This window comes from Numida meleagris, chromosome 19, assembly GCF_002078875.1.
Source record: "Numida meleagris isolate 19003 breed g44 Domestic line chromosome 19, NumMel1.0, whole genome shotgun sequence".
In the NCBI taxonomy this organism is placed as follows: domain Eukaryota; kingdom Metazoa; phylum Chordata; class Aves; order Galliformes; family Numididae; genus Numida; species Numida meleagris.
In genome coordinates, this window is record NC_034427.1 from 1,246,400 (window position 1) to 1,270,149 (window position 23,750).

Consider the following 23,750-nt stretch of genomic DNA (forward strand, 5'->3'; position numbering starts at 1 on the left):
ATGAGGCTTCCAAAGAAGTGCTGTCCTTGCTTCACTGTGTATTGCTGAAATATCAAGGCAACTTAAAAGCTTTTTGCTGCTGAAAGAGTGAGCTCCCCTACTCTTTATCACACCGTTGTCCTCATTCTGCCAACGTTCTCTTTTAGTGGGTAAGAATATGAAACTGTCTTGAGTAGATCACGTGCAAAAATTGAAATGTAGCTGTCATTTTTCCAAAGCTTCTGTTACAAGTTTGTCACATTAGCAGTTAATTGCCAGCATTTTATTGTATATAGCATTTCTCTGTTACACAGTAGCCTTAGGCTTTCTAGTGTTGCTAATATCTTTACCTAGTGCGGTGCTGCATAGAGTAATATTGTTTCAATATAAAAGCACTGCTTTTGCATTGCTGCTTACAGTTTTAAAGTAGCATTCATAGTATCAGATTGTGTCTACCCACAGTAGACTAACCACAAGATGGCTTATTAGCAGCTAATAGTTGGAGGTTAAAAATCCATATATGAGAATGCAATAAAAAATGCAAATGGGAAAAGGTGCAGGCTATCTGAACAGAATTAGGGTATGTCTGAGTGTTTGCTTCTTGCATACAATGAAACCAGAGAAGATTAAGCCTCCTCTTCTCCTGTATATTACATCTGGAAGAGTAGTGTTGGAAGTAGTGAAGGAAATGAGTAGTTTTCATGTTGACTGATAAAGTTAAACTTAACTCTGAGCCACCAATTTGGTTTTAGTTATTCTGTTATTCTTTATTGTATAGTAGCTTTGTAATACAAGCCATGTGCCATGTAGATGTTAAAGTGACTGCCATTACTCTGTAATTTGTTTTGCTCAAGTCTTGGCCACAAAGGCAATTGAATGGACCATAAAGCTACAGATAAAAATAGCATAGTCTGTGTGGTCTGTTTTCCTGCCAGGCCAGGAAGAAGAATTATTCTTTACTAAAAGATTTAAAAAAAAAAAAAAAAAAAAAAAACTAAGCTTCCAGTGCTGATTTTAAAAAACAGAAAAAAAAAAAAAAAAAAAAAAAAAAGGAATTATGAGGAAATCAAAGCAGATAGCTTGTCATTTTTGAGGAAGTTCTGCCAGTCCATTCTATCAGTACATTTTCATAATATTTTGAAAATATGTAGTGTGAAGCATTAAGCATAGGCAACCATTTTGTTTGTAACAGTTTGTGCTTTTTGTAGCGTAAAGTTCTTCAGAATTATATCAAATTGGCTTGGAAGCAAAGGATCATTGTTATAAAGTTAAGTATTTACCAGTCAGTGATCTCTTCAATTTTTCCTTTTCTTTCTTTGTTTTGTCATTTTTACTAGAGATGCAAAACTGGCCAGTTCCAGCTGCCTAAAGCCTGTGACAGATTGATTCAAGCCGATGGAGCCACAACGCATCAGAATAGATTGATTTACAGTACGAATAAGGTTAGAAGAGTTTGATGTTTTTGTTATTGGAGGGCAAATTAAACAGATAGACTAATCAGCTACATGTTTTCAAAGCATTTTGTTACCTCTATGTCAAATGGTTTAGTCTAGCATTAATAATGGGTCCAATAATTTGAGAGGTATTCTGTTGCTTTCCAGAAGATGAAGTGCTAATGTAGGAAAGTCAAATCACAGTTGGTTTGTTTGTGGTGAAGGTTCTTATAATAAGCCCAATAAGGAAGAAGGTAAGTTAAGGAGAGTAGTTATTGGTGTCATGGGTGGCAGATGCTCTCCTTACCTTCAAAGAAGGAAATGCTGAAGTTGCCCATTCATATTAGAAGTGAATAAGATGTTTCCTGATTCCTTATCTTGGAGATAATGTGTAACAAAAGTTTTGCTGTCTGCTAAACTGAAACTTGTCATGCTGTATATTAATAAAGACTAATTATTGTCATACTTGTTATTGTTCATCTGTATTATTTTGTTAATTTGTGATGTCTGCATCTCTTACATTTATTGTCTTTTGTCTTAATATAGCAGTTTTCTGGAGCATGTATCATCTCCATAATTTAATCAAAGGGAATCAGCATCTATCAATTAGTAAATGTCCTGATCCTGCTCTTGCTATTTCATTGTGAAGATAATGGTAAAATGGAACATACACAAGAGAAAAGGGAGGGCAGGGAAAAGGGCAGTAAGGGATTTATGGGTAAAACTTGCATAAAAATCCCATTTTTCTATCTGTCTGATTATGTATTTTGCTAGTATAGTGTTAGAAACATTTTGAATTTGAACTGCTTATTTTGACATGAGTAGTTAAAATGAACAAGGGGATGTGTGAAGTGAAGTACTACTGGCTGCTGCTTGCATCTAGTTCTTAACTACAAGTTTTCACTTTTTGTTTTAGCCAGTTTCTCAGCTTTTCAGCTGTTGAAGTAAACCAAACATTTTTCAAAGAGTGAAATGAACAAAATGACTTGCACCACTTACATCATGAATTGAGCTAAGAATAGGATCCAGGCTCTGAAAGCTGGTGCATACCCATGTCACTATGCCTGCCTGGGTCACCTCTTACATTTGCAGATATACCATGTGGAGGGCAGATCTGGGAGAGCAGAGGATGGTAAGATGATAGATCTAGCAAGCCAGAAGTGGCGTGAATATCTTCAAGCTGGGAGCAAGGGATGTGATTTTGATGTATTCCTCATTTAGCACTTTCCAATACACAAGTAGAAAGAAGAATAATGGAGCTTCCTGGTTAAAATAGCTTTGATGTAAGAATCTGTGCAGAGAAGGTGTCTTACAATGGACTGCAACCTTGTTATTTTGAATACAGAAATACATACTTGTCTTTGAAATGTGAACTTGATGAGCTACCTCTAGTGGAAAAGTGGTTTAGAATTAATGGGAAGCTACGATTATTTCTTTTTATATTTTGTGTCAAAATGAAAAGGATTTTGTTTTGAGCACTCAGTTTTCATGTGTTGAGCAAGAAAGGTGGGCTTATGTGCCTCTCAGTGTTTTGATGAGCTTATTTAAATTTGAAGGAGATTTCAAAAATGTTATGTTTTCTATGTTTGATTTTATACACACTTAAATGATTGTTTAATTGCATTTAGCCACAGTCATAGCACTGTTGAGATGAACTGTACATCTCTGTCCATACACTGAGCAAAACATTCACTGCTTAAATCCCCCCTGCATTTCCTGAGCTAGTTGAGTCAGACTTCTGGATGAAGTAAGAATCATGGCAACTGGTAGCAGAAGGCTGTGCTCCATTTTTTTTTTTTTTTCTTTTTGCTGATGGGCTAACAACAGCTGAATCGAGAGAATTTTGGCTTTTAATTTAATTTCCTGTGCATAATGACAAGTCTGTACCAAAGGAGAGATTTCATAATCATAGAATGGCCTGGGTTGAAAAGGACCTCAAAGATCATAGAGTTTCAACCCTCCTGCTGTGTGCAGGGTCGCCAACCACTAGACCAGGCTGCCCAGAGCCACATCCAGCCTGGCTTTGAATGCCTGCAGGGATGGGGCATCCACAACCTCCCTGGGCAACCTGTTCCAGTGCATCACCACCCTCTGTGTGGAAAACTGCCTCCTGATATCTAACCTAAATCTCCCCTGTCTTAGTTTAAAACCATTCCCCCTTGTCCTATCACTATCTACCCATGTAAACAGTTGTTCCCCCTCCTCTTTATGTGCTCCCTTCAAGTATTGGAAAGCCACAATAAGGTCTCCCTGGAGCCTTCTTCAAGCTAAACAAGCCCAGTGCCTTCAACCTTTCTTCATAAATACATTTGCAGACAAGAGACATGTCATAAAATTTATTCTCTAGAGATTTAGTATCATTTTAATTCATGTGGAAGTTGATTTAGTGAGCTTAGTGTGACAGTGGTTGTTGGGACTAAGTTCTCTATTGAATGTATCCTATTGTTGCCTGCCTGCCTTAGGAAGATATTTGATGACGTAAGATTAGGGGTCATTTTTAGTGTAGAGAAGAATATTGCATGGGATAATTTTGAAAAGCAAAGTACTAAAGATGGGATTAAATCTTTATTTGCATATTCATAAACTCATTGGGTCCCATCACATGTGGCAGAGGTTAGGAAAGTGCCTTTACAGATGTGGCTGTTCTGCATGTCAGCAATAGATTGGTGAACAGGTTTAATGGCCAGCATTCAAAGCAAGGGTCTGGAGTCCTGGACAGTGTGATGCTGTCTTACTAGGTGACTGACAGATAATAAAATGGCATTGAGCATGTTTCTTCATATTGATATAGGCATGATGGAGGTCAAGACATTAATAGCCATCTGTGGATTGTACATGAGTACAAACCGTTTTATCTCAAATGCCCTCTGTATGCCAGGGAGATTGATTATGTCCCAAAGATTTAATTTTTATCACCTTTGCAGTTTGTTTTTTATTGAAATATATCAGCTTGAGCTGGATATGTGTCAGTATTTTAATACCTGTTTATCATTCATGGCATTTCAAAAATTACTAGTGCTAAGAAAGCTATAGAGAATACACAAATTGTGAGAAATCTGAAAAGCCTTTTGTATTTGAAGTGGCTTTCCTAAATTAAGGACTGATAACTGATGGGCATATATGTAATACTGGTCTATAAGATTCATAAAAGATACCGAGCAAGGGAATAGGTAGTGGCAGTCTGTAACTTCCTACAGATAAATTGGGAGCTTTCAATGAACTTGCAAGGTTTGAGGCGCAAGAGAATTGATTTTATACAACAAAGCTGTGAAACTCATGTACCACAAGTGTGCTGTGGAGGTTAAATGTTCAAAAACTGTGTGGGGTGCTGAAATTGTAGCTTCCAAAAACAAACGTGTGCATGCATTTCTGCTACAGGGGTGACTGTTACTAGCTGGGCAAGTACACCCTAGGAAGCTGCTGTGTACGTGACTGCATTTCTCTGCTCTTCTAAGTATGTCTTCCAAATATCTGCAACTGGTCCTTGTTGGAGATGGGGAGCTAGTCTGAGTGTTCTGGCCATGCATGGCAGTTCTTATGTTCCTGAATTGTTTCCCTACTAAGAAAATTCTTTTCTTGGTATGTTCACATCTTAGGAGGAAGTGATTTGTGAAATTCCAGCAACTTAAAGCAATTCAGCTTTCCTTGGTCAGGGAATTTTCTCGAATAAAAATGGTTCACAGCTGCTTTCCCCAAGTATGTAGGAGATTTGCTTGCAGTAGATTTTGGTTTGAATGGTGAAAATTAGTTTATTGGTAACATAATACTTATACCAAATTAATTAGAATTAAGTATACTTGATTCATTAGAAATTATTTTCTGGAGTACAAATGACAACTGCATTTTGCTGTTCAGTACTGCCATGATGTTCCAGGCAGAAGGCCACAAGCATTTCTCATCAGCCTGTGCTGTTTAAGATGTATAGGTAAAACTTTTATCTTCATGTTTGCAGGCATTGTGAGTCATCTAGATTTTCTGCAAGTAAAATCGAAAATAACTGCAAGGGGAATAAGAATCTGGGGGAGCTTTTCATCTAGAACAGTGGATTTGTGTAGCTTCATTAATTTGAAGGGGAGCTGATTGGTTTATATGGTACATAATTACTCTGGAATACAACATGTCTGTGAGAATGTGAATGTACCATTTTATTTACCATTTATTTTTTCTCTTTCTGTGATTTATTCACTCATTTTATCTGCTCAAGTAAAGGGCAATCGTTCAGAAGGAACATGGTAATCCAGAATAGGAGCACTGTTTTAGAAAGCAGATTTCTATACAATCAGAGCCTGAGCTTACAGTGGAATGCTTGTATTCATAGAGAAATGTCAAGTAAGAAAAACGGGATGCTATTCTGTAGAGAGAACCTAAATGTGTACGTTTAGTTGAGCAAAGAAAGTAAACAAAATCTAAAATTCTCTATTAAGCTTGCAGCTTTGCCTGAAGTGATCTGTCAGGTCTAATTGCTGAGACTGATGTGGTAATCTTTGTATTTTACAGCAACTTTCTGCAAAAGATCCTGTGCAAACATCTGAAGAGAAAGTAGGTCCTTTCACAAGGATAATAGAAGCAATGGGTTTCACAGGCCCACTGAAGTACAGCAGATGGGTAAAGCATTTATTTGTCATTTTCTTGGTTGTTTAATACTTTTTTTTTCTTAAACAAAAACAAGCAGAAAAACCAAAACCAACTCTTTTTTTCTTATGTCAAAGCAATACTTATTTGGAACAATTCAAATCATTACCCATGCAAATTATTGCTTTGTAATGTGGGAGTCTGGTAATCCAGAGCTGCAACCTGCCATGGTTGGTAAATTGTCATTCTTGACGTAAGCAGGGGTATTGGATTTGGTTTGTAGAGTCTTAATTAAACCTTACTGAATTTCTTCTGATATTCTAGTTTCCTCTTTATTGGTGCACTAAGGGACATAACACCAGCTTCAGTATCTTAAAGGAAGCCTGCCATCTGCATAGGCCAGCATCTTGTCTCTGATAAATGACCAATAGTAGTTAACCTAGAAAGAATTTAATTACAGGAAAGTCGTATAATGGTACTTTTCTCATGTACTCCTCTACCTTACAGCAGTTGTCTATTTCAGGACAGCGTAAGCATTTTTCTGTAGTATCCATTGATGGATTTTTCTTCTATAAATTTGTACAGTTGCACTTCAAACTCTTATAAGCTTATAGTGTCCATAGCATCCTGTATCACAAAGTTCCATAGCTGAAGTATACGCTGCGGGAAGAAGTACAGTTGCTTTCAGTTGTTTTTTTAATGGTGATTTTCTTTCCTTGGGGTGTATATTCACATTCTCCTGTTCACTTGTGACTTTATAGTCTCAAATACGCCATATTAGCTGAGCCTTCCACTGGACGGAAGGGGACCTACTCTAACTTGTTTCTGTTGCTGGATCTCTTTCATGTTTTTATTTTTGTTGGCCTTTGATTCTTTCAGTGTTCTGTATTTCTGTGGCAGGAGGATCTCCCAGATGGACAGTAGTGAGATGTGTTACCACTGCTGTTTCTGTTGCTTTTCAGTCATAGCTGCCTGGGGCAAAGTCACCAAAAGGTCCTTCTCTTCAGTGTTTTTTGATCAGTCTTTTCCTGAAGCAGTTATTAACAGTGATTAAATGAGAGCAGTTCTGTAGAACAGCTTCAGTTCCTTCTGCAGAAAGGAAAAAGGCAAATTCTGAACCGGCTTTGAACCAGGACATGGTATAAAGCAGTTACAGGAAAAGGTGCCATGTCTGGGAATGGCTGAGCCCAGCTGTGCCAAAATCAAAAGACTGTCAGGTGCTTTGAATACCTGCAAGGCAGAGTGGTGGTTGTCTGAGATGAATCTGAAGCAGTTGCTTCAGATTGAAGTTGCATCTTGCCCCTCAGAAAGAAAATATAAAGAAAAGATAACTGTATCTTAAGGGGGTGAGTTATTTTGTTTAAAAATCCGTTGCTTTTATCAGGTGCTGCTAAACCTCATGAGAGAGTAGTTTCTCTCCTATGTGTTTGTATACATATTGTTGTAATAAAGATTCTCATTAGCTACAAGTGTTGATTCAGAGTTCTCTTTAATTGCTGCTCTTTACTGCCTGCTTTTGGCCAGGGAACGTGGGTTTCAAGAGAGTTATTTTGTGGTTAGGGCCCAGGAGACCTGAGTTCATTTTTGGCCTTGCCAGTGCTCTCTCTGAGATCTTAAGGAAGTTTCTTAATATTTCTGGTTTTTTTCCACTTTCTTCTCCCTTCCCCCTTACCTCTTCTACACACCAAAACCTCCATGATTAAATTTCACCAGTTTCTCCTGTGTTACTTGCCTAATTTAAAGGCTGGATTGCAGAAACTGCTCTTTACAATATGTTTTTAATGTCTAGTAATGCCTGTTCTGGGGCAGTGGCTTTCACAAGGGAGATGTCTACTCCCAGGCCAGGCAGTGTTTCCTTTAAAATGGAAACCTTCACAACTCCAGTAAATGGTGTAAATTATTTTACTGCAAGAATTTTAGACATGTACTTAATTGTTGAGAAAGCTTCTAATCCTTCATTTTTGACAGAACCCTGTAAATATTGAATAAAAAAATAATAGCCCTGGTGTTTTCCACAGCTAATCAGTTGTAACTTCCCTATCTTGGTTGAAGGATACACAAATAATACTTTGGTAATTTGAACTGTCATTCGACAGGCGTAGGGTGTTCATCTGTAGTATAGTGATTACTGACACAATCCTTAGTAGATATTGATTAAAAACAAACTACCAAATCAACCCAACACTTCTTTCTGGCCTCCAGTTTATTTCTTTTTTGCTTCCCTTGAGATCGATGGAAAGGAGTAGCTAGCAGTTCTTCTCTTTCAGATCTTTATTGTCATTTCTTGTGCTGTTTGAAGCTTCAGCCCATATATCTTGGTTATACATGATGCACTGGAGGTGTTTCTGGTGGAATGGCAAGCCATGAACAAAATTAAATTCTGAAGCACCTGAAATAGGCCTCATATCATTCATCATGTGAGATTATTTCCTTGTCTTTGAAGCTTTGTTGGTCAGTTTTCATTATTGTGGGGGGGAAAAAGATACTTTTAGTACATATCTGGTATATAACTTCTTAAAAATTAAATTATACACAACACTCTTGTATACATCAACAGTTAAAATTATTGGAGGAAACTAGGAGTTGTGAGTTGGGATCTTTGGAGTCTATGTAGAGAAAGCCATTTCAATTATTTTTCTGTAATGCAAATATTATATTAAATTAGATTTAGAAGGGTATTCAAGAAGTCACATAGCCATGTTTGGGGTTTTTTTGTCTCAAGGCAAGATGAATTATACTTCTATAATTCCTGAGAGATAATACGATGTTTAATGTGCTCTTGAAAATCTCAAGTGATTGTGATTCTCAGAAGTCTTTTTAGAAGATGGAAGCTTATGTGATTAACAAAACCAGTAGTGCTGACTAGCTCTTATCGTGAATACTTTAAGTGTATTGTCTTTTCTTTTTCTTTAGAAAATTAAGGTAGCAGCTTTGCGCATGTACACATGCTGTGTGGAGAAAACTGACTACGAGGAATTTTTTAACAGTAAGTTGTAAATTTGATGGTATCAGAATTGGGAGTATTACCCTGATGAGAGAAATGCTGATGAAAATTACATATAATTATAAATAAGACAGCAGTTAGACTTGCCAGGTGCCAACAGTGCATGGCCAACAAGAAGCTGTCTGTGCTACGCCATTACATTAGGCTCTGAAGGGGCAAAGGTGCAAGGGCATGCTCTGGAGTCTGAAATTGTTAGATTTTGTGTCCTGTAATGAAGAACAAGGGTGGGATAGGTAAAAACTCAGAATAACCTGGAATTGGAAGAATATTGCCTTTTCTGTTATCAAGAGTGAGATAAACGAGGAATCCAGATGCCTATTCCTTTTTTTTTTCTGTGGTCCAATGGTCTCTGTGTCCTACCTGTCCCATGACTAGTTCTGAGAAGGTCCAGTGTAACCTGGAAACAGATGTGAGAGAACCCACTCCACTGCTGCTACAGTAGATATAGGGTCAGCTAAGATTTAAGGATCCTTCTTGACTCTCTTCCGTATGTCTGGGTTGGCTAGAACTTAAAAACATTCTGTATTTTACTAACCATGACAGGATTAAACCAGGACATATCTTCTGACTCGTTAGAGAGTGTGACTAGAGCCGAGAGACAGCTGTCCCTCTTCTAAGTATATAGGAATACTAGCTGTAATTGAGATAAATTTTCCTTATTGTGCACAGTTGTTTTTTATTTTAGCTAACGGCAAAAAAAATTTGTTGCGGTTTTTGTTAGTATCAAATCCAGATTGGTGAGCGGAGGAGATGGATGTTTCAGATTTGGGTAAATTTAAATAATTATTTTATGAGTTGTTTCCTATGCCAGTGGGATCCAGGCTCCAGTAAACTTGCTAGCTGGACCTGTCCTGTTTGCTGATTTCCTGATCTACCGAATCCTTTCTTAATGGCTTTACAACACACTGCCATAGGAAGGAACTACTTCTGCCTCGAGAGATCAGCTGAAGGCATATCTTTGTCTGTTCATCCAGCGCAAAACTTACTGAGAACAGTTTGTTACATGGTGTTGCTGCTGCAAAAATTTCCAGTGGTTTTCAGAAGGTTTTCCAAAACTCTGATGTGGTTTCAGAGGTTGTAGAAGTGAGAGAGCTCTATAAGCAGTTGGATTCATCATTAGTGATCAAAAAACTAGAACCTCACACACCTCTCACCAGCTGTATCCCCTCTCAGACTTTCTCTTGTTCATCATATTTGCCTCTCAAATAGAGGTTTTACTATTTTTAACTGTTGCTTCCCTATCTCTGCTTAACAGATTAATTGTAAAAAGATGTATGAATGTTGCCCCAGATTAAAGGAATTTCAAAATGTGCCTGGCAAAGAGATGCCATGTTTTTTCTTTGCCACAGATTTTCAGGCTCAGTACTGAGTAAAAATTACTTCAGTTGTATTCTTGGCATTGTCTTTCTGTTTTAAAGGGAAAATTCTCAGAGCTCCCATCTTTAAGTGTATCACAAACAACAGGTGATCTTTCCCTCAAGTTTCTCCATTTTTCTCCAGAATGTCCTTGTTTCTCCTTTTTTCTTTTTGCTTTACAGTATAAGTTGTAGCCAGTCCAGCTCTGATTTTTACACCCTGGGAAATCTGTTTGCATACACTTGAGACCTTTGTTTCATAAGGAAATAGCTTGTTTTGCTCAGATTGACAGTGTGTGATGTTCCTGTTTGTGTTATAAGAATCCTGTGGTGCTGGAGTCTTTGACTGTGGTTCCAAAGAAACGGTTGCTCTAATATAAAAACAGATGTAAGGAGTTTCTGTTACGGTTCTCTACCTGCAGCTGTTTGGGAGATTGGCTTTAAAACCTAATGGGCATGTGATGTGATGTGTGTTTAAAAAGTAGTTCCCCTAAGAGATGGTTTGGATAGAGTGGACAGGGACCTTTTACACTGATGTAAAAGAGCTTTAGGCCGTAGTTCCACGGGTAGCTGAGTTGAAATAGTGGCCAAAGGGAAAAGGCTCACTTCTCCGTTTCTTCATCTGCTCCGCATGAGCTCTAGACTGGAAATTACTGTATCTACTGAGGAACTGTTTAGGTCACTGTAAGAAACCAGTATTTTGCTGGCTTACTGTTTTGTTGTGTTAGAGAACTGGTGGCACATGGAAGGGTCTGATGGCAAGCAGCTGTGGCATAAATTGAGTGGTGAGGAGTATGTGTTTAAGAAGGGGAAAACGTGGAACAATGCAAGATATCCAACTTTGAATTCAGGTCATCCTCTTTTTATCAAACTAGATCAACGAGAATGGGGTTTTCCTTTCCCGAGTTGTTCCTTGTTCGAGTAAAGATCCTTAAGCCAGGACCGTGGCTCATTCCCAAGAGCAGTCTGGGTGACTGGACTACTAGTAGGAACAGGAAGCAATTACCCTTAGCTCTGTCTCTTGGTGATGCAGCAGGCAGAGGTGTGCCTGAGACCATGCTGATGTGGGTGCTGCACACCTACACGATGAATTGGACTGTTCAGGACCCCTAAAAATAACAGTGCTGCTGCATGGGACCCAGCTTAGGTCTGTCCTCACCAAAACTGGCTGCACACAGACCTAGCTGTGTATTTTTTTTATTTTTTTTCTGCTTTGCTGCCCCCAGCACTTCTGGCTGTAGTTGCGTGGTGTTGGGATATCCAAGTGAACTGCACAGAGTCAGATCTGGTCTCTGGAGAGCTTATTAGCTTTTTCTCTGTAGTTTGTGAAAGCTGTTAACCTACAGAGCTGGCCTTGAAAACAGTACACCCATGCATGTGTAAAACCATTTGTGAGCTGATTAACCCTGTGTGATCAGAACTGGTTCTTCAGTGTTTCTGGACTTGCTTTTGTGATGCGGCTGTGTTGTGGCTTGAATAATAACTGCGTGACCATGTGGATCTTGTATCGGTATGCGGATTTTTATGAGGTAGTTTTCCAACAGGTGAGATGGACTGGCTGGATATTATGGCATTGAGGGCTAGAGCAATGACAGGTAGTATTTCATGTCTTACAGACTATCTCACTTTCTCAGTGCCTTTCTGATGATACCCAGTGAAATTCCTGAGAGTTTCTCTAATGCAGAATGAGCTGTGTGAGCTGCCTCTCTCTGCGTTATGCCTTTGAGCAACAGTGCCCAAAATACAGACTATGGATACATGTGTTGGGAAGTCTCTGTAACATGTGAAGGAGATGTTGCAGCTGAAGCTGTCCGGTATTATACTGCAGTTAGTTTTATTATACCTGCTATTCTGCTGTCTCTTTGTCCGTGAATGATCATAAAGCAAAATTTTGGGAACTTTAGTTAAGGGCTGATGTTCCAAATGTCTGCTACACTGTGCTGCTTATATGGGAAGTGGAGCTATTTTAGGACTTCAGATGTACTTTGTGTGAAGGAGAGCAGAGAAGAAGTAGAGGGAATAGCTAGATTACCAACACAAAACTTTCTGTGCATGAAGCTGGCGAAGTTTGAGTAGTTATAACAAAATGAAGTAACCATTTGTGAGGATAATGCCTCATATCTTATACTTGAAAGACTAGAAGAGGTTTTAGGGTCAGGTAGGCGATACTGAGAGCTGAGCTGGAATTTGTTGATGAGCCTGAACTATAGGGTTGCCTCAATTCATCTCGAACACTTAATACTGTTAATTGCTCCACTGTCATGTAGTTGTGGTAGCAAAGTGACGGCTCTATTTCCGATAGTTTCTAGTGGGGCTAACGAAGCAGCACAGAAGGGCTGGAGTTTACCTGCAGCACTCTGGATCCTTCTGTTCTCTGCAGCCCATCAGGCATCCTGTAGATACCTGCTGCTCTCCCTGTCAGTCAGTGCTCTAAGACTGGGATGCTGACACAGTGTGCCTATTTTTTATTTTTTATTTTTTGCAGGATATGGGGATGTTATCTCATTTTATCCTTCCTTAAATTGCAGTAGTTACGTTTTCCGTCATGAAAAATTCTACATTCAAGTTTGCTTCTCTTACCTGATGAATTTTAAGTGCAGAATACGACTGGAAAAAGACGTATGTCCTCATAAGCCTGGGTGTTTATGTCTCTTCAATACACAGACGTGAACAGAGTGTGTTCTGTAGGCAGAATAGATTTATCCCCCAGGTGATAATATCACGTTATTTCATAGGCGGTTTTGCTGTCTGACATTTTTTTCTGTATCTAACTGTACTCTGAAGGGAATAGTTTTCTGTTGAATTATAGGATGGATATTTCTCCCCTTTTAGTTTTCTGAAATAAGGACTCCTGGAACTCCAAATTTTAAAAGTGCCTTCTTTTAAAAAAGGCTGGTAACTGAGGGCAAACTTGTTACTCTAAAGCAGCCATCCCACCTTTAAATTAGGATATAGCCAGTCCTAGTACAGGAGTTAAATAGTGAATAAAGAAATAGAAGTGCAACACTTGGAAAGTTAGAGGAAAAAATTATTCCCTGAGTTTTTCTACTGAATAGGTCTTTAAAAACTTTTGGAGTTTCCAGCAGTGGAGGTGTGAGCTTTGCTTTCCAATGAAGAGCAGTTTCTGTGGTAGGAGACTGATGCATGGTAACTTCTATTTCAGAAACCTCTGTCTGTTGAACTAAGTGTTTCACTCTGAACCTTGTCTGTGGAACCCTCACTTAATTAAATGGTTTGATTAATGCAAGCACTGTGCGCTCTTGCTCTGATTGGAGATGACTTGGCTTGCCTTTAGGTCAATGTATTCATTGCTAAGGACTTGAACTATTTCTACTTGGGATGAGACAGCCAAAAGGGGAGAAGGGTGGGGGAAACCTGTGGTTAACCTCCAAACATACTGTTAGTTAGTGTATTTATACTCTCTTAGAGGTGTTGTCGGTGATGTATAGGCATCGATGCTGAAGCTTGGCATGTTCCATCCCTTGATGGCATCATCTCTTTGAGGAGGAGGAATAGCAATGAGGTGCTTGTTTATTGTGGTTGCCTGACCGTGGTTGACATATAAAAAGAAAGAGGCTGTAAAAATTTTGCTTCATGATCCGTGTGAGCCTCTTTGTTACTACCTGAGAGCCAGGAAGTATAGGAGTTAGGAAAGAATAGATTGCAGTACAGAAAAAGTGAGATTGACTTCCCTGAGGCAGATCTGATGGGAGTGTCTGCTTCTGAATACTCTGTGTCTCAGGTTTGAGTAGTCCAGAAGATGAGGCCAAGTGCTGGGTAGGCCAAGGTGTCGGATCCTTCTCTTTAGGGTACTTCAAGAGACAGCTGTAGAAATGGCTTCCCATGAGAAGGCTTTAGGGTTGAGAGGAACTGCAGGACTTACTGTGCGCATCACCCATAGGCCCATGCTTTTCAAGTATGAGGAAGAGCAATCTGGTTTCTGTGGCATAATTGCCTAAATCTCCAGCCTCCCAGCATCATGACATGGGCAGTTTCATACTGTAATGTCCACGTGCATGAGGACATCTCTGGGAAACCCAGCAGCTGTAGTAGTAGAACTGAATGTGGAAAGAGAAATTGTTTCCATGGCTACTTTGTTCTTTTAATCCTAATGTGTAATGGCTTGAGGCATTCCAAGAGTGTGGTGGGTTGTGCAGACACGTAGCAAGTAACAGCAGCTGAGTGAGAGCGAAGTGCCTGCTAGCACAATGAGCAGCATCCTGCCCCTGGCAGGAGGCAACAGCACATTGCTAAAGGAGGAGTGCAAGAGCTGGGCAAAGCATCCACTGACACTTCTGCTAATTCTCTTCTGCTTTGGGACTTCTTGAGATAGAAGCCATAGCTTTTTGTTTGTGGCTCTCTATTGTGGATTATTTTTTTTCTCCTGTAAGTTTTACCTGAGTTCTAAATATATGAAGTCTTTTGGCATCTACAGTGTCCTGTGACTGCATGTTTTCGATCTTAAGGATGTGTGTGACAGTAAATGATATTTGCTTCCAATACGTACTTACTGAGTAGGGGAGGAAATTTCATTATGAAAATGTATTCAGATTTTGGTGTAGTGAATTTGTGTTAGATACAAAAACAGATTAAATTTATATTATTTTTTATTTTTTTTTCTCTCTCCCATCAAGAGTGCCAAATGCCTGATACATTGAATTCATGGTTTCTAGTAGCCCAGCTTCATGTCTGGTAAGTGAAACTTGAATAGTAACATAAATATTCTCAGGAAGTAAAATGACATGTTCTTTACTGTGCAAAAAAGTTGGCTCCATGGTTATTGATAACAGTGGTAATATTCAATTTACTAAATAGTGAATTCTAGTAGTTTCCTACTAAAGAGCAAAAAGACCCATGGAGAAACTGACATCTTAAATTTCTGTATTCCTAGGTAATGGAATAACCCATGCCATGAGTTTTCTAAAGGCCTTACTCAGCCTGCGTGGAAAAATCCTATTTAGGTGCTTTAGGAAAAATTTAAATTTATGTAGAAGTGGTTTAAATTGTGAGAATTTGTGGTAGTTGAAGTTGCTGCTTGTCAGAAGCATTTAACAAATTATAGCACTGGCATTTATTCTTGCACCTCTGAAATATATGTATAGGTCGGTGAATGCCAGCTTGGCTACATCTAAAAATATTTAACACCTTAAACATTAAGTTTTTTTCCTCCTTTTTCATTTGTGAAAATAGTAGCCAAAAAAATCAGTTTTTCATCTAATATTACATACTTATAAAGGTCAGCGGGATGCACAGGGGAGTACAGTAATTCTTGTTAAGTGCCAGATCTTTCAAGAAACTGAAGTCCATAGGCTTACATTTAACTACCCAAAGACTCAAAAGGAAGTTTGTACTGAAGTAGTTGCACTTAAGAACAGGCCTCTTATTTCCTTGCCTCCTTTTTTTCCTCCCCTTCCCTCCTTTTAATTTCCTGTCTCCTCAATATACTGAAAGATGGGGCAGCTCACTTCACTAAGGAATGAATTAATTAGCGGAACTGTTGAGTTGGTTAATGAAATCAGTGGACTCAATTAATGGATCACCCTTGAGATTTGCAGTTTATTTCTTACTGTTCCATGTGAAAAGGGTTTTAATGACTGAATTAATAAGCTAATCATTTGGTTTGATATTTGGAAAACTTCTGCAATAAATTTTCAAACAAACCATTTGTAAGTACTCAAGGAGAAACGAAGGGAGGTAACACAAATCTGCAAAGAACAAACTTTTTTCACAACAATTTTGCATTGACAGGAAAATGTGCTGTGCAATATCATGACTTTCAAGATACGCAATACTCTTTCACAACTGACAGGCATGAAAATAAATAAGGGAACTGTGATAGAGAAAGTTGTATGTGATAGACATGGAACTTCTGAGATCACAGCTATGTCAGAAGAAGCCAGGAGTTGCTTGACTTTGAGCCTGTGATGCTAACTAAGGAGACTCTTCATGAGGGAAACTGAAGTACTTTTATGCTTAAGCTATAGTCCGTGTGTTACCAAGAAGGTCCTGCACAAGCGCAAAGGAACGAAATTGCTCTGTTTCATTGGACAACCATGGAAATGTGAATCTGGAAGGTAGTACTAGGCTAATTTTTAATAAAAGATTCATTTTTCCAAGGTTTTTGTGCCTGGCTCCCCTGGCAGCTTGACCTAAATGAATGCTGTCATTCTCACAAATGAGAGATCTGATGTTCTAGGACACAGAGAAACTTGCTCGCTACCTGGGCCACTGGAAGATGCTGCTTGTTTTGCTTGTGACTCTCTCAGTGGCCAAGATTCTGCCATGATATGGCAGATACATCACTACATTCTCTCTGATTCTCTTTTTAAAATCAGTATTGACCTCAGTAAAGAGGGAGCAGAACACGAAGGATTCTGCTAACGCTGGCATATGTAAAGGTGCCCTCCCTCTGAAGGCTCTAATGCCTCTGTCTCTCCTCCTGGACCTTTTGTCTCAGCCTAGAAGTCTTTCTGACATGGTAGCCAACAACCTGCCCATAGATTCACCATCTGTTAAGATGGCTTCTGTTCCCTCCTCGTAAGTCTAGGTGACTTTTTGGATTACTTGCTTCTTCACCTTAAGACATTGACTTTTAACTGATTTAGAATATCTTCTGGAGCTGGAAAGGATGACATTTTTTTTTTTACAGTTGAGTAAAACCTCTCCTCCTCTCTCACTGCTGTCATTGTCCATCGTGTTCCAGTCAACTCTTTGTGCTGTTGGATCCCATCTTTTATAGATTTCAAGATGCTTGTCAGAGCATATTCCTTGCATTACAGATGCTGATCAGTTCACTGTTTGAATCTCTGTCTCTTATTTTCTCTTTCTGTCTGCAAACTAAGTTTTCTATGTAACCTGCAGCCAGAAAGGAGGGGGAGATTCAGGCACTCATAATATTTACTACTGTTTTTATTAATTTATTTAAAGATAATGTTCCTTCAAATAGATTCCATTTCCTTCCAATGTTCTTCTAAAATTATGCTTTAGAAACTCAGCCTACTACTGTTCTTCCCTGAGTTTTATAGGCTATTTCACTTACCTTACACCCTTGATGTCAGGAGGACTTTAGAAGCCCACACATTTTAGGATGTCTCAAGCTTTTCATTCCCACTGCCATTGTTTCTCTTCTCATGACAGTCTAATTGAAGTATAGGCTGTGTCCACACTGCTTCCAAACTGTGAAAGTGATGACTTTGCCTGTATTAAGAAATGTCTCATTTATATGGTTCATCCTGCATTACCTAGCATTTAGGGTCATAATAGAGCAGAGCTTCAATTCCCTTTCTGAAAGACACCGAGGTCAGTTGTAAGACTTCACCCAAATACTGCTTTCCATAAGAAAAACTGTACATGTAAAAGCGTTGATCAGTTTGAGAGAGTGTAGAGGAGAACAAGAACTATCAAGTTTGTAGAAAACGGTTCCTGCAGGGATAGATTTACCAGATTTGCAGAGAAAGTACAGTAACCTCAGACCTATTTTGAGATGTGCTGCTTTAGAAGAAAAAGAATAAACTGTCCATGGTTCATCCTGGAAGAGCAGAGAGGAAGACTGTTAGTTAAACTGAAGAGAGTAACATCTTACTCAAGAGCCATTTTAAGAACAAGTTTATCTGGGATGTCTTTAAGGCTGATCCTGCCTCACCATGAGGGAATGGGCTAAGCAACCTACGTGCAGGCACCAGCAGGGAGGGAGACTACTGTGCCAGGCTGAGGTCTGTTAGCTTGTACCTCCACAAAAAACCTATACTTAGCTGTAAATACTGTACTTAGTGAATTTGCTAGGCTGAAGCAAAGGATAACGTGCAAACTTGCTAAAGGATAAGTAGCAGGAGTTCAGAATTCTGCTCTGTACCGTTTTTCTGAGCTTCCATTCATCATAAAGGTGCATATCCCCACATCTAGTTGAAGTCTGTTCGGGAACTTTCTTACACTGTCTTGAAGTTGTTGGCCTTTTGTGAATGATTTGGGTTAAACAGAACAAAGCAACAGCCTTCTAAATTTGTTGTTGTTACATCTGCTGTTAAACTGGAGTCATTTCTCTGGTCTGGTATGACATAACCCTAGAAATAATTGCCTTGGAACAACTGAGGAAGGCAGAATGCCTGGCCCAGTGCAGAGGATAGCAGGAAGCTCTGAGCAGGCTTTAACCTTGGAAGCATAATTCATCATCACACACTGACTGCATAGCACGGAGCCGCATCTCGACATTTGGATGGAGTAGTGCTGATTTCTGCTTCTGATGTTTAAACCAGTGTGTTTTACTGTACTGGCAGGAGCAGTCACAGCTGAGGCTCCTGTGGGAAACTGCTGCTTCTCACCTAAGATGGAAGGAGGTGTATGTGCTCACGTGCCTTTTCAGGCATCCTTACATATAATTTTCTTCTAGCATAATCTTTCTGCATAACTTAAATATGACATAAATTGTCCACCCCAACCAATAGTAGATAATTTTCTAAAGATGGTTTGGAATAGATTTGCTTTCATGGTTTGACAAAGATGAGCCAGTATTTGAGTAAACTGCAGAACAGATTTTGTAATGAAACAATAAAATGTTTCACACTGTGTTGATCCAGTTAGAAAGTTTATAGTCTTTAAAGAGTGTGTGTCTTTTTAAACCTCAGACGGCAGGTGTAGTAACAAACTACCAAACTTTAAAATAAACTGCAGAATTCCATGATCTCACTCGTGGTGCTGCAGAACAGTTCTATGACAGCACTATGCATCCAAACACAGAGCCGCCTTTTAGGCTTCAAGGGTAGCAGGCTTTCCTCTGAACACTGCTCCATTCCTGCTCATCAGTGAGTGGTTGTTAACTGCTGGTCTTTGTGCTGCTCTCTCCTCCTGGTTCACTGCTGCTGAGGGGAGACTGGATGGGAACTTGTATTTATGCATGTGGGGGTGTTTGCCAAGTCTCTCTTGCTATTTTTTTTTTTTCCCTGAGGTTGTGAATTGAGTGAGAGTAGTATAAAAATACTTCTCTCAACCCGAAGTTAGTCTTCCAAGTCTCAGGCTGAGTGTTTTTCTCTTTGAGTGAGCAAAAAAAATTGGAATACAACAACTCTTACTAATTAACTATTTCTTACAGGTCAATTATGTAAATACACAAGAGGAACAAAGGTTCTGAAGCTGATAGGAAGACAGAAGTTTTAAGCTTACTATGTGGCTGGCTTGTGTCAGGACTGATAACTAGAGAGGTGTTCCCAGTTCTGGACCATTGTTTCAGCAGAAAGCTTTGCCATTTTTCTTTCTGCAAGATGCTGATAGATTTACTTCTTGCTACCATCTTCACACAATCTTAATTGTGTTTTGTTGCTGGGTGCTGGTAGACAGAAATGAGATTGTCACCACCACCATATAAACCTTGAGAATCCTTACAGCTCTGTTTCCTGAGCCAGAAATTGCCACTCTTCCCCATGTTCCCCTTGCTGACTGCTGCCCTTCCCCTTCTCTCCCTGTTGTCCTCTCCCCAGGCTCTCTAACTCACTTACCCCTTTTGATCACTGGTCTGCTTGCCATGCCTCAGTCCCTCTCTCCAATCTTTTGACCTCATTCTGCCAGGATTGTGTTACGCTGGAGCCTGACCTGCCTCTCACATGGTGGCTGCCATTTTCAAAAGCCTCCATGTAGAATCAAATTCTAGCCCAAGGGCTTTTGTTCTTTTGGTATTGGTGTGTCAGCTGAATGGACCTTGTATGGGACTTAAATGTATTAGAAAAGAGTATAGGAGCAGTGCAGCTCTTTCAGCTTGTTTTACCTCTGTGACTCATCGCTGGCAGTAAGTTTTGCTTCCTTTGCAGGTTAAAAAAAAAAACAACACCTTCCTTTACTAATCAGCACATCAGATAGAATCCATCATAAAGATTGGCACCTGCCCTTTTACAGGTCAGCCAAACAGACAAGTTTCAGATGTTTATGGTTTTCCCTGTTGAGCTGGCATTCCAGAGCACCAAATACTTCTAATGCCTGAAGGGAGGCCCTGATCTTATCTCCACTGAAGAAATGAACAGATACATAAATCCTTTTTACCTCTTAACTCTTGCGGTGCTTTCACTATTGGTAACGTGGCTGCTTCAAAGTGGCCTGTAGCTGCTTTGCTCTCTTGCTTTTTCAAAAGGTGTGAGAAGAAGCTTTTATGTGAACAGTTCCCCAGGCATAGCATGTCTCTGTGCAACGCAGTGACTTATTTCAGCTTCAGTGTTGGAGCATCACATTGTCCCAGCAACTCAGCCAACCCGGCCAGGCTTTCTGCCTGGCAGTGCAGGATTGGAGCTGACTAGTGTGGTAGAGAATCTGTTCTGATGGTGGGACTCATCTCGTGCAGTGAGGGAACAGCCTGTGATTCAGTTTGTGCTGTTTACAGATGTAATTTAAAAAAAAAAAAAAAACATGATTGTGATGGTTTATTTGTTAGACTGAACAGCAGCAGTAATGTTCAAGTGGCTTTAATGCTTAATTTTAAAAAAAAAAAGTAAAAAAAGTCCTGGTATTCTCATTAAGATCCTGCTCACAAACTTGTGATTTCTTCTAGCATGTACTGCATGTAGAGGTTTTGCCAAGTGGTTGGATGTGTATCCTAAGACCCCTGTAGATGAAATAATTTAGGACATTGCTAATGGGAGTTTGGGTGAAGTCTGTAACCTGCTTAAGCTTTCACTACTTGGCTAGTACAGTCTTTTCCAGCATTTTAGTATACCAAGCTGAATTACAGCTGGCTTGTAGCCTAGGATTAGACAAGACATTTGTTCTTGCTCCAAAGGATGATATGTTCTTAAGGCTGTGGAATTTAAGTTGCGGTACTGCTTAACTAGATTACAGTGCTGTCAGCCAAAATAGAATCCACTGTCACTCTTCCGTAGCTGGATTGGCCAAAATCCAACAGATACAGCTCATGAGCACAGACACCGGACAAGTTCATGATAGCTGTTTTTAAAAAATTCTTACTTTTCTTAACTGATGACAAAAGCACATACTGTAAGAAGAATCTTAAATGAGCTGAAACTGATTAAATTTATTCTTTAAACTTGAAGAAAAACTAAAAGCTCTGAATTTGGTGTTTACGTTCCTGCAGGATGTGTCTGGTGCGAATGAAGCAGGAGGGCCGCGCAGGAAAATATATGTGTCGCTATATAGTTCACTGCATGTGGGAGGATGTTGAGCAGCGCGGTAAGGTGATGGGGGTAAGTTAACTCTGGTGTTGAAAATCTTGATGATTTTAATGACTGAGTTCCTACGATGATTTTGTAACTTCACATCTTGGAAGAATGTTTAAGAATAAATCTGTAGCTACACGTGTATTTCTTCATTAGCTTAAGTGGGTACAAGTGGCCATCATTTTAGCCACTCGTTCCGGCAGCTGTTGCACTGAGCCACTTAGTTTTGAAAACTGTATCATGGGCTGGACGAAGATGCTGACTTGCCTGAAAGTAATTAATTTTCCATACATTTGCCATGTGATTGCATAAACAGAGTTGCTGCTGTAACAGGATGGGCATTTGGGGACAGGAAATAAACAGCTTGGGTAGAGAGAAACGTGACTAGTGCCAAACCTAAAGCTGCAATTTAAGTCATTCCAGAAGAGCTTTGAGTTTTCTCTGTAGCCAGGATGGTGAGTAAAAGGAAGGTTAAGGGACAAAGTTATTATGTTAAGTTCCTGCACTTGACTATGTACTTTTCATTAGTTAAATTTTCATTCTGGATTCTTAGTATAGCTAGTCTTCATATCAAAACAAAAGAGTTAAGGAAAGTGTAGCTCCAAGGATAGTTGACTTGGAAGTTTGAAAGAAGAACGAGATTGGGTCTTCTTGGCCTACGCTATGAGCAAGGTTATGCTAGGTCATTGTAATAGTTGTTTCTGGCCTTGTAATCTGTAAATGTATTTCTCCCTCATCGTGTTGGTGACAGTCTTCAGAGAGGGCATTGCAGAGAAAGTTTTCACAACCCCGCTATGACAGTGGTGGCAGTAGACCTGATGTAGTTGAGGATATCAGTATTCAGGGTGCTTCTAGTGAGGGAACAGGGCTAGGAAAGGTTTTCTGTGATGCTGGAAAAAGAAGTATAGAATTACTAAATAGAAGTTTGTCTGTGTAACTGTTTGCAACAAACAAGGAAATTAACAAGTGAGTTTGTGATTTGGTGTGAGACCCCACCAGATATTCAAGAATTTTCTTTTTGTTGATCTTCTATTTTGCACATGATCTAAAAAGCGTTGACTCTGTTGTAAGTTCAGTGATTCTATCAGCAGGTTTTTTTTCTCCTATCTGTTGGAAACTAGCTTTCCTGTGTTACAGATTACTTTTTTAGAGGGGTCTAAATTTAGGCATCTTAAATTTCTTGCTACAGTAATGGGCAAGACAAAAACAAATGGGAATCTTTCCTGCCCTGGTCAGATGCTGTGAGATAGTGTGAGCAAGCCTGGGCAAGTTAGATGATAGCTAGTACATGGCATGCTTAGAAGCACATTTTTTTCTCAAGCTCTTAAAGTATTTTTTTCATCCTAGGAGACAGAGAATGATATAAATACTCATATAACAGGTTTCAAACTGCTGCCTTTGTGAAATGCAGGTTGGGTACAAGCTCAGAGCAGAGGAACTGAATACGGTTCTGGAAAAGTTTTGAAGGCCAGATGGCCAACGTGTCACATTATTAACTGGCTATTCTAAAATCTCTGTATTTACTTCAAGCATTAGAAATCATTAGTTAGCATTCTAAACTCATTTTTAATTATATTTCTCAAGTATTTCGTTTTCAGTATTTCATTATCCTGTGCTTTTTGGCCTTTAGAAATTTCATTTCTAACCTAGTCTTGGCTAAGAAAGATAAACAAAAATATGAAGTAGCCAAACCATGACTGAAAAGTATCAGAGAAAAAGATGGAATGAAATGGGAAACTTACACATTTTTGTCTCTTTCCTGTGCCTTCCATGTCATAGCAATGGTTGTTTCATGTTTCTGTAGGATCTGGAGACAGCTCAGATCCTTGATGTGGGTGTAAATTTAAGGTTGCTCTTTTATAAGAACAAACGAAAAAAACCTACACCACTGCTCCCCAACCCTCCAGAAATCCCTTTGGGGTCCTTTGAACTCCATCTGGGCAGAGGGAGAATGCAACTTCTGGACAGAAAGCTATTTCTCTGTTCCTTTTGACACTGATTTTTCCTTATATCAACTAACCTCAAATGCCATCATCTAGTTTTCCTTACAAGGTTTGAAGCAGCAGCAAGCAGCAAAGAGAAGCAAAGCTGTCTGCTACCCTTACAAGCACGCAGAACTCAAAAAATGAAGCATGGTATAGGTTAGAGTTGTATGAAGTTTTTCATCAAACTTTGAAAGGAACAAGATAGAACTCAGGGTCTCTTCTTTGTGAAGAGAAGCACGTTTCCATTTCTGTTAAAGGAATTATACCTTCCC

General features: G+C 39.3%; 1 protein-coding gene across 5 annotated transcripts in view; it reads left to right on the forward strand.

Annotated features, from left to right (window-relative positions):
- LOC110408141 (ubiquinol-cytochrome-c reductase complex assembly factor 1) overlaps positions 1 to 23,750 on the forward strand; it is a 53,074-nt gene that overhangs the window by 3,138 nt on the left and 26,186 nt on the right. For all 5 annotated transcript variants that reach the window (XM_021416626.1, XM_021416627.1, XM_021416628.1 and 2 more), the window contains 5 exons: positions 1,317 to 1,421; positions 5,910 to 6,017; positions 8,898 to 8,970; positions 14,978 to 15,035; positions 21,412 to 21,520. In XM_021416626.1, coding sequence (XP_021272301.1) covers positions 1,317 to 1,421; positions 5,910 to 6,017; positions 8,898 to 8,970; positions 14,978 to 15,035; positions 21,412 to 21,520 — 453 coding nt within the window. The remainder of the gene's footprint in view (positions 1 to 1,316; positions 1,422 to 5,909; positions 6,018 to 8,897; positions 8,971 to 14,977; positions 15,036 to 21,411; positions 21,521 to 23,750) is intronic.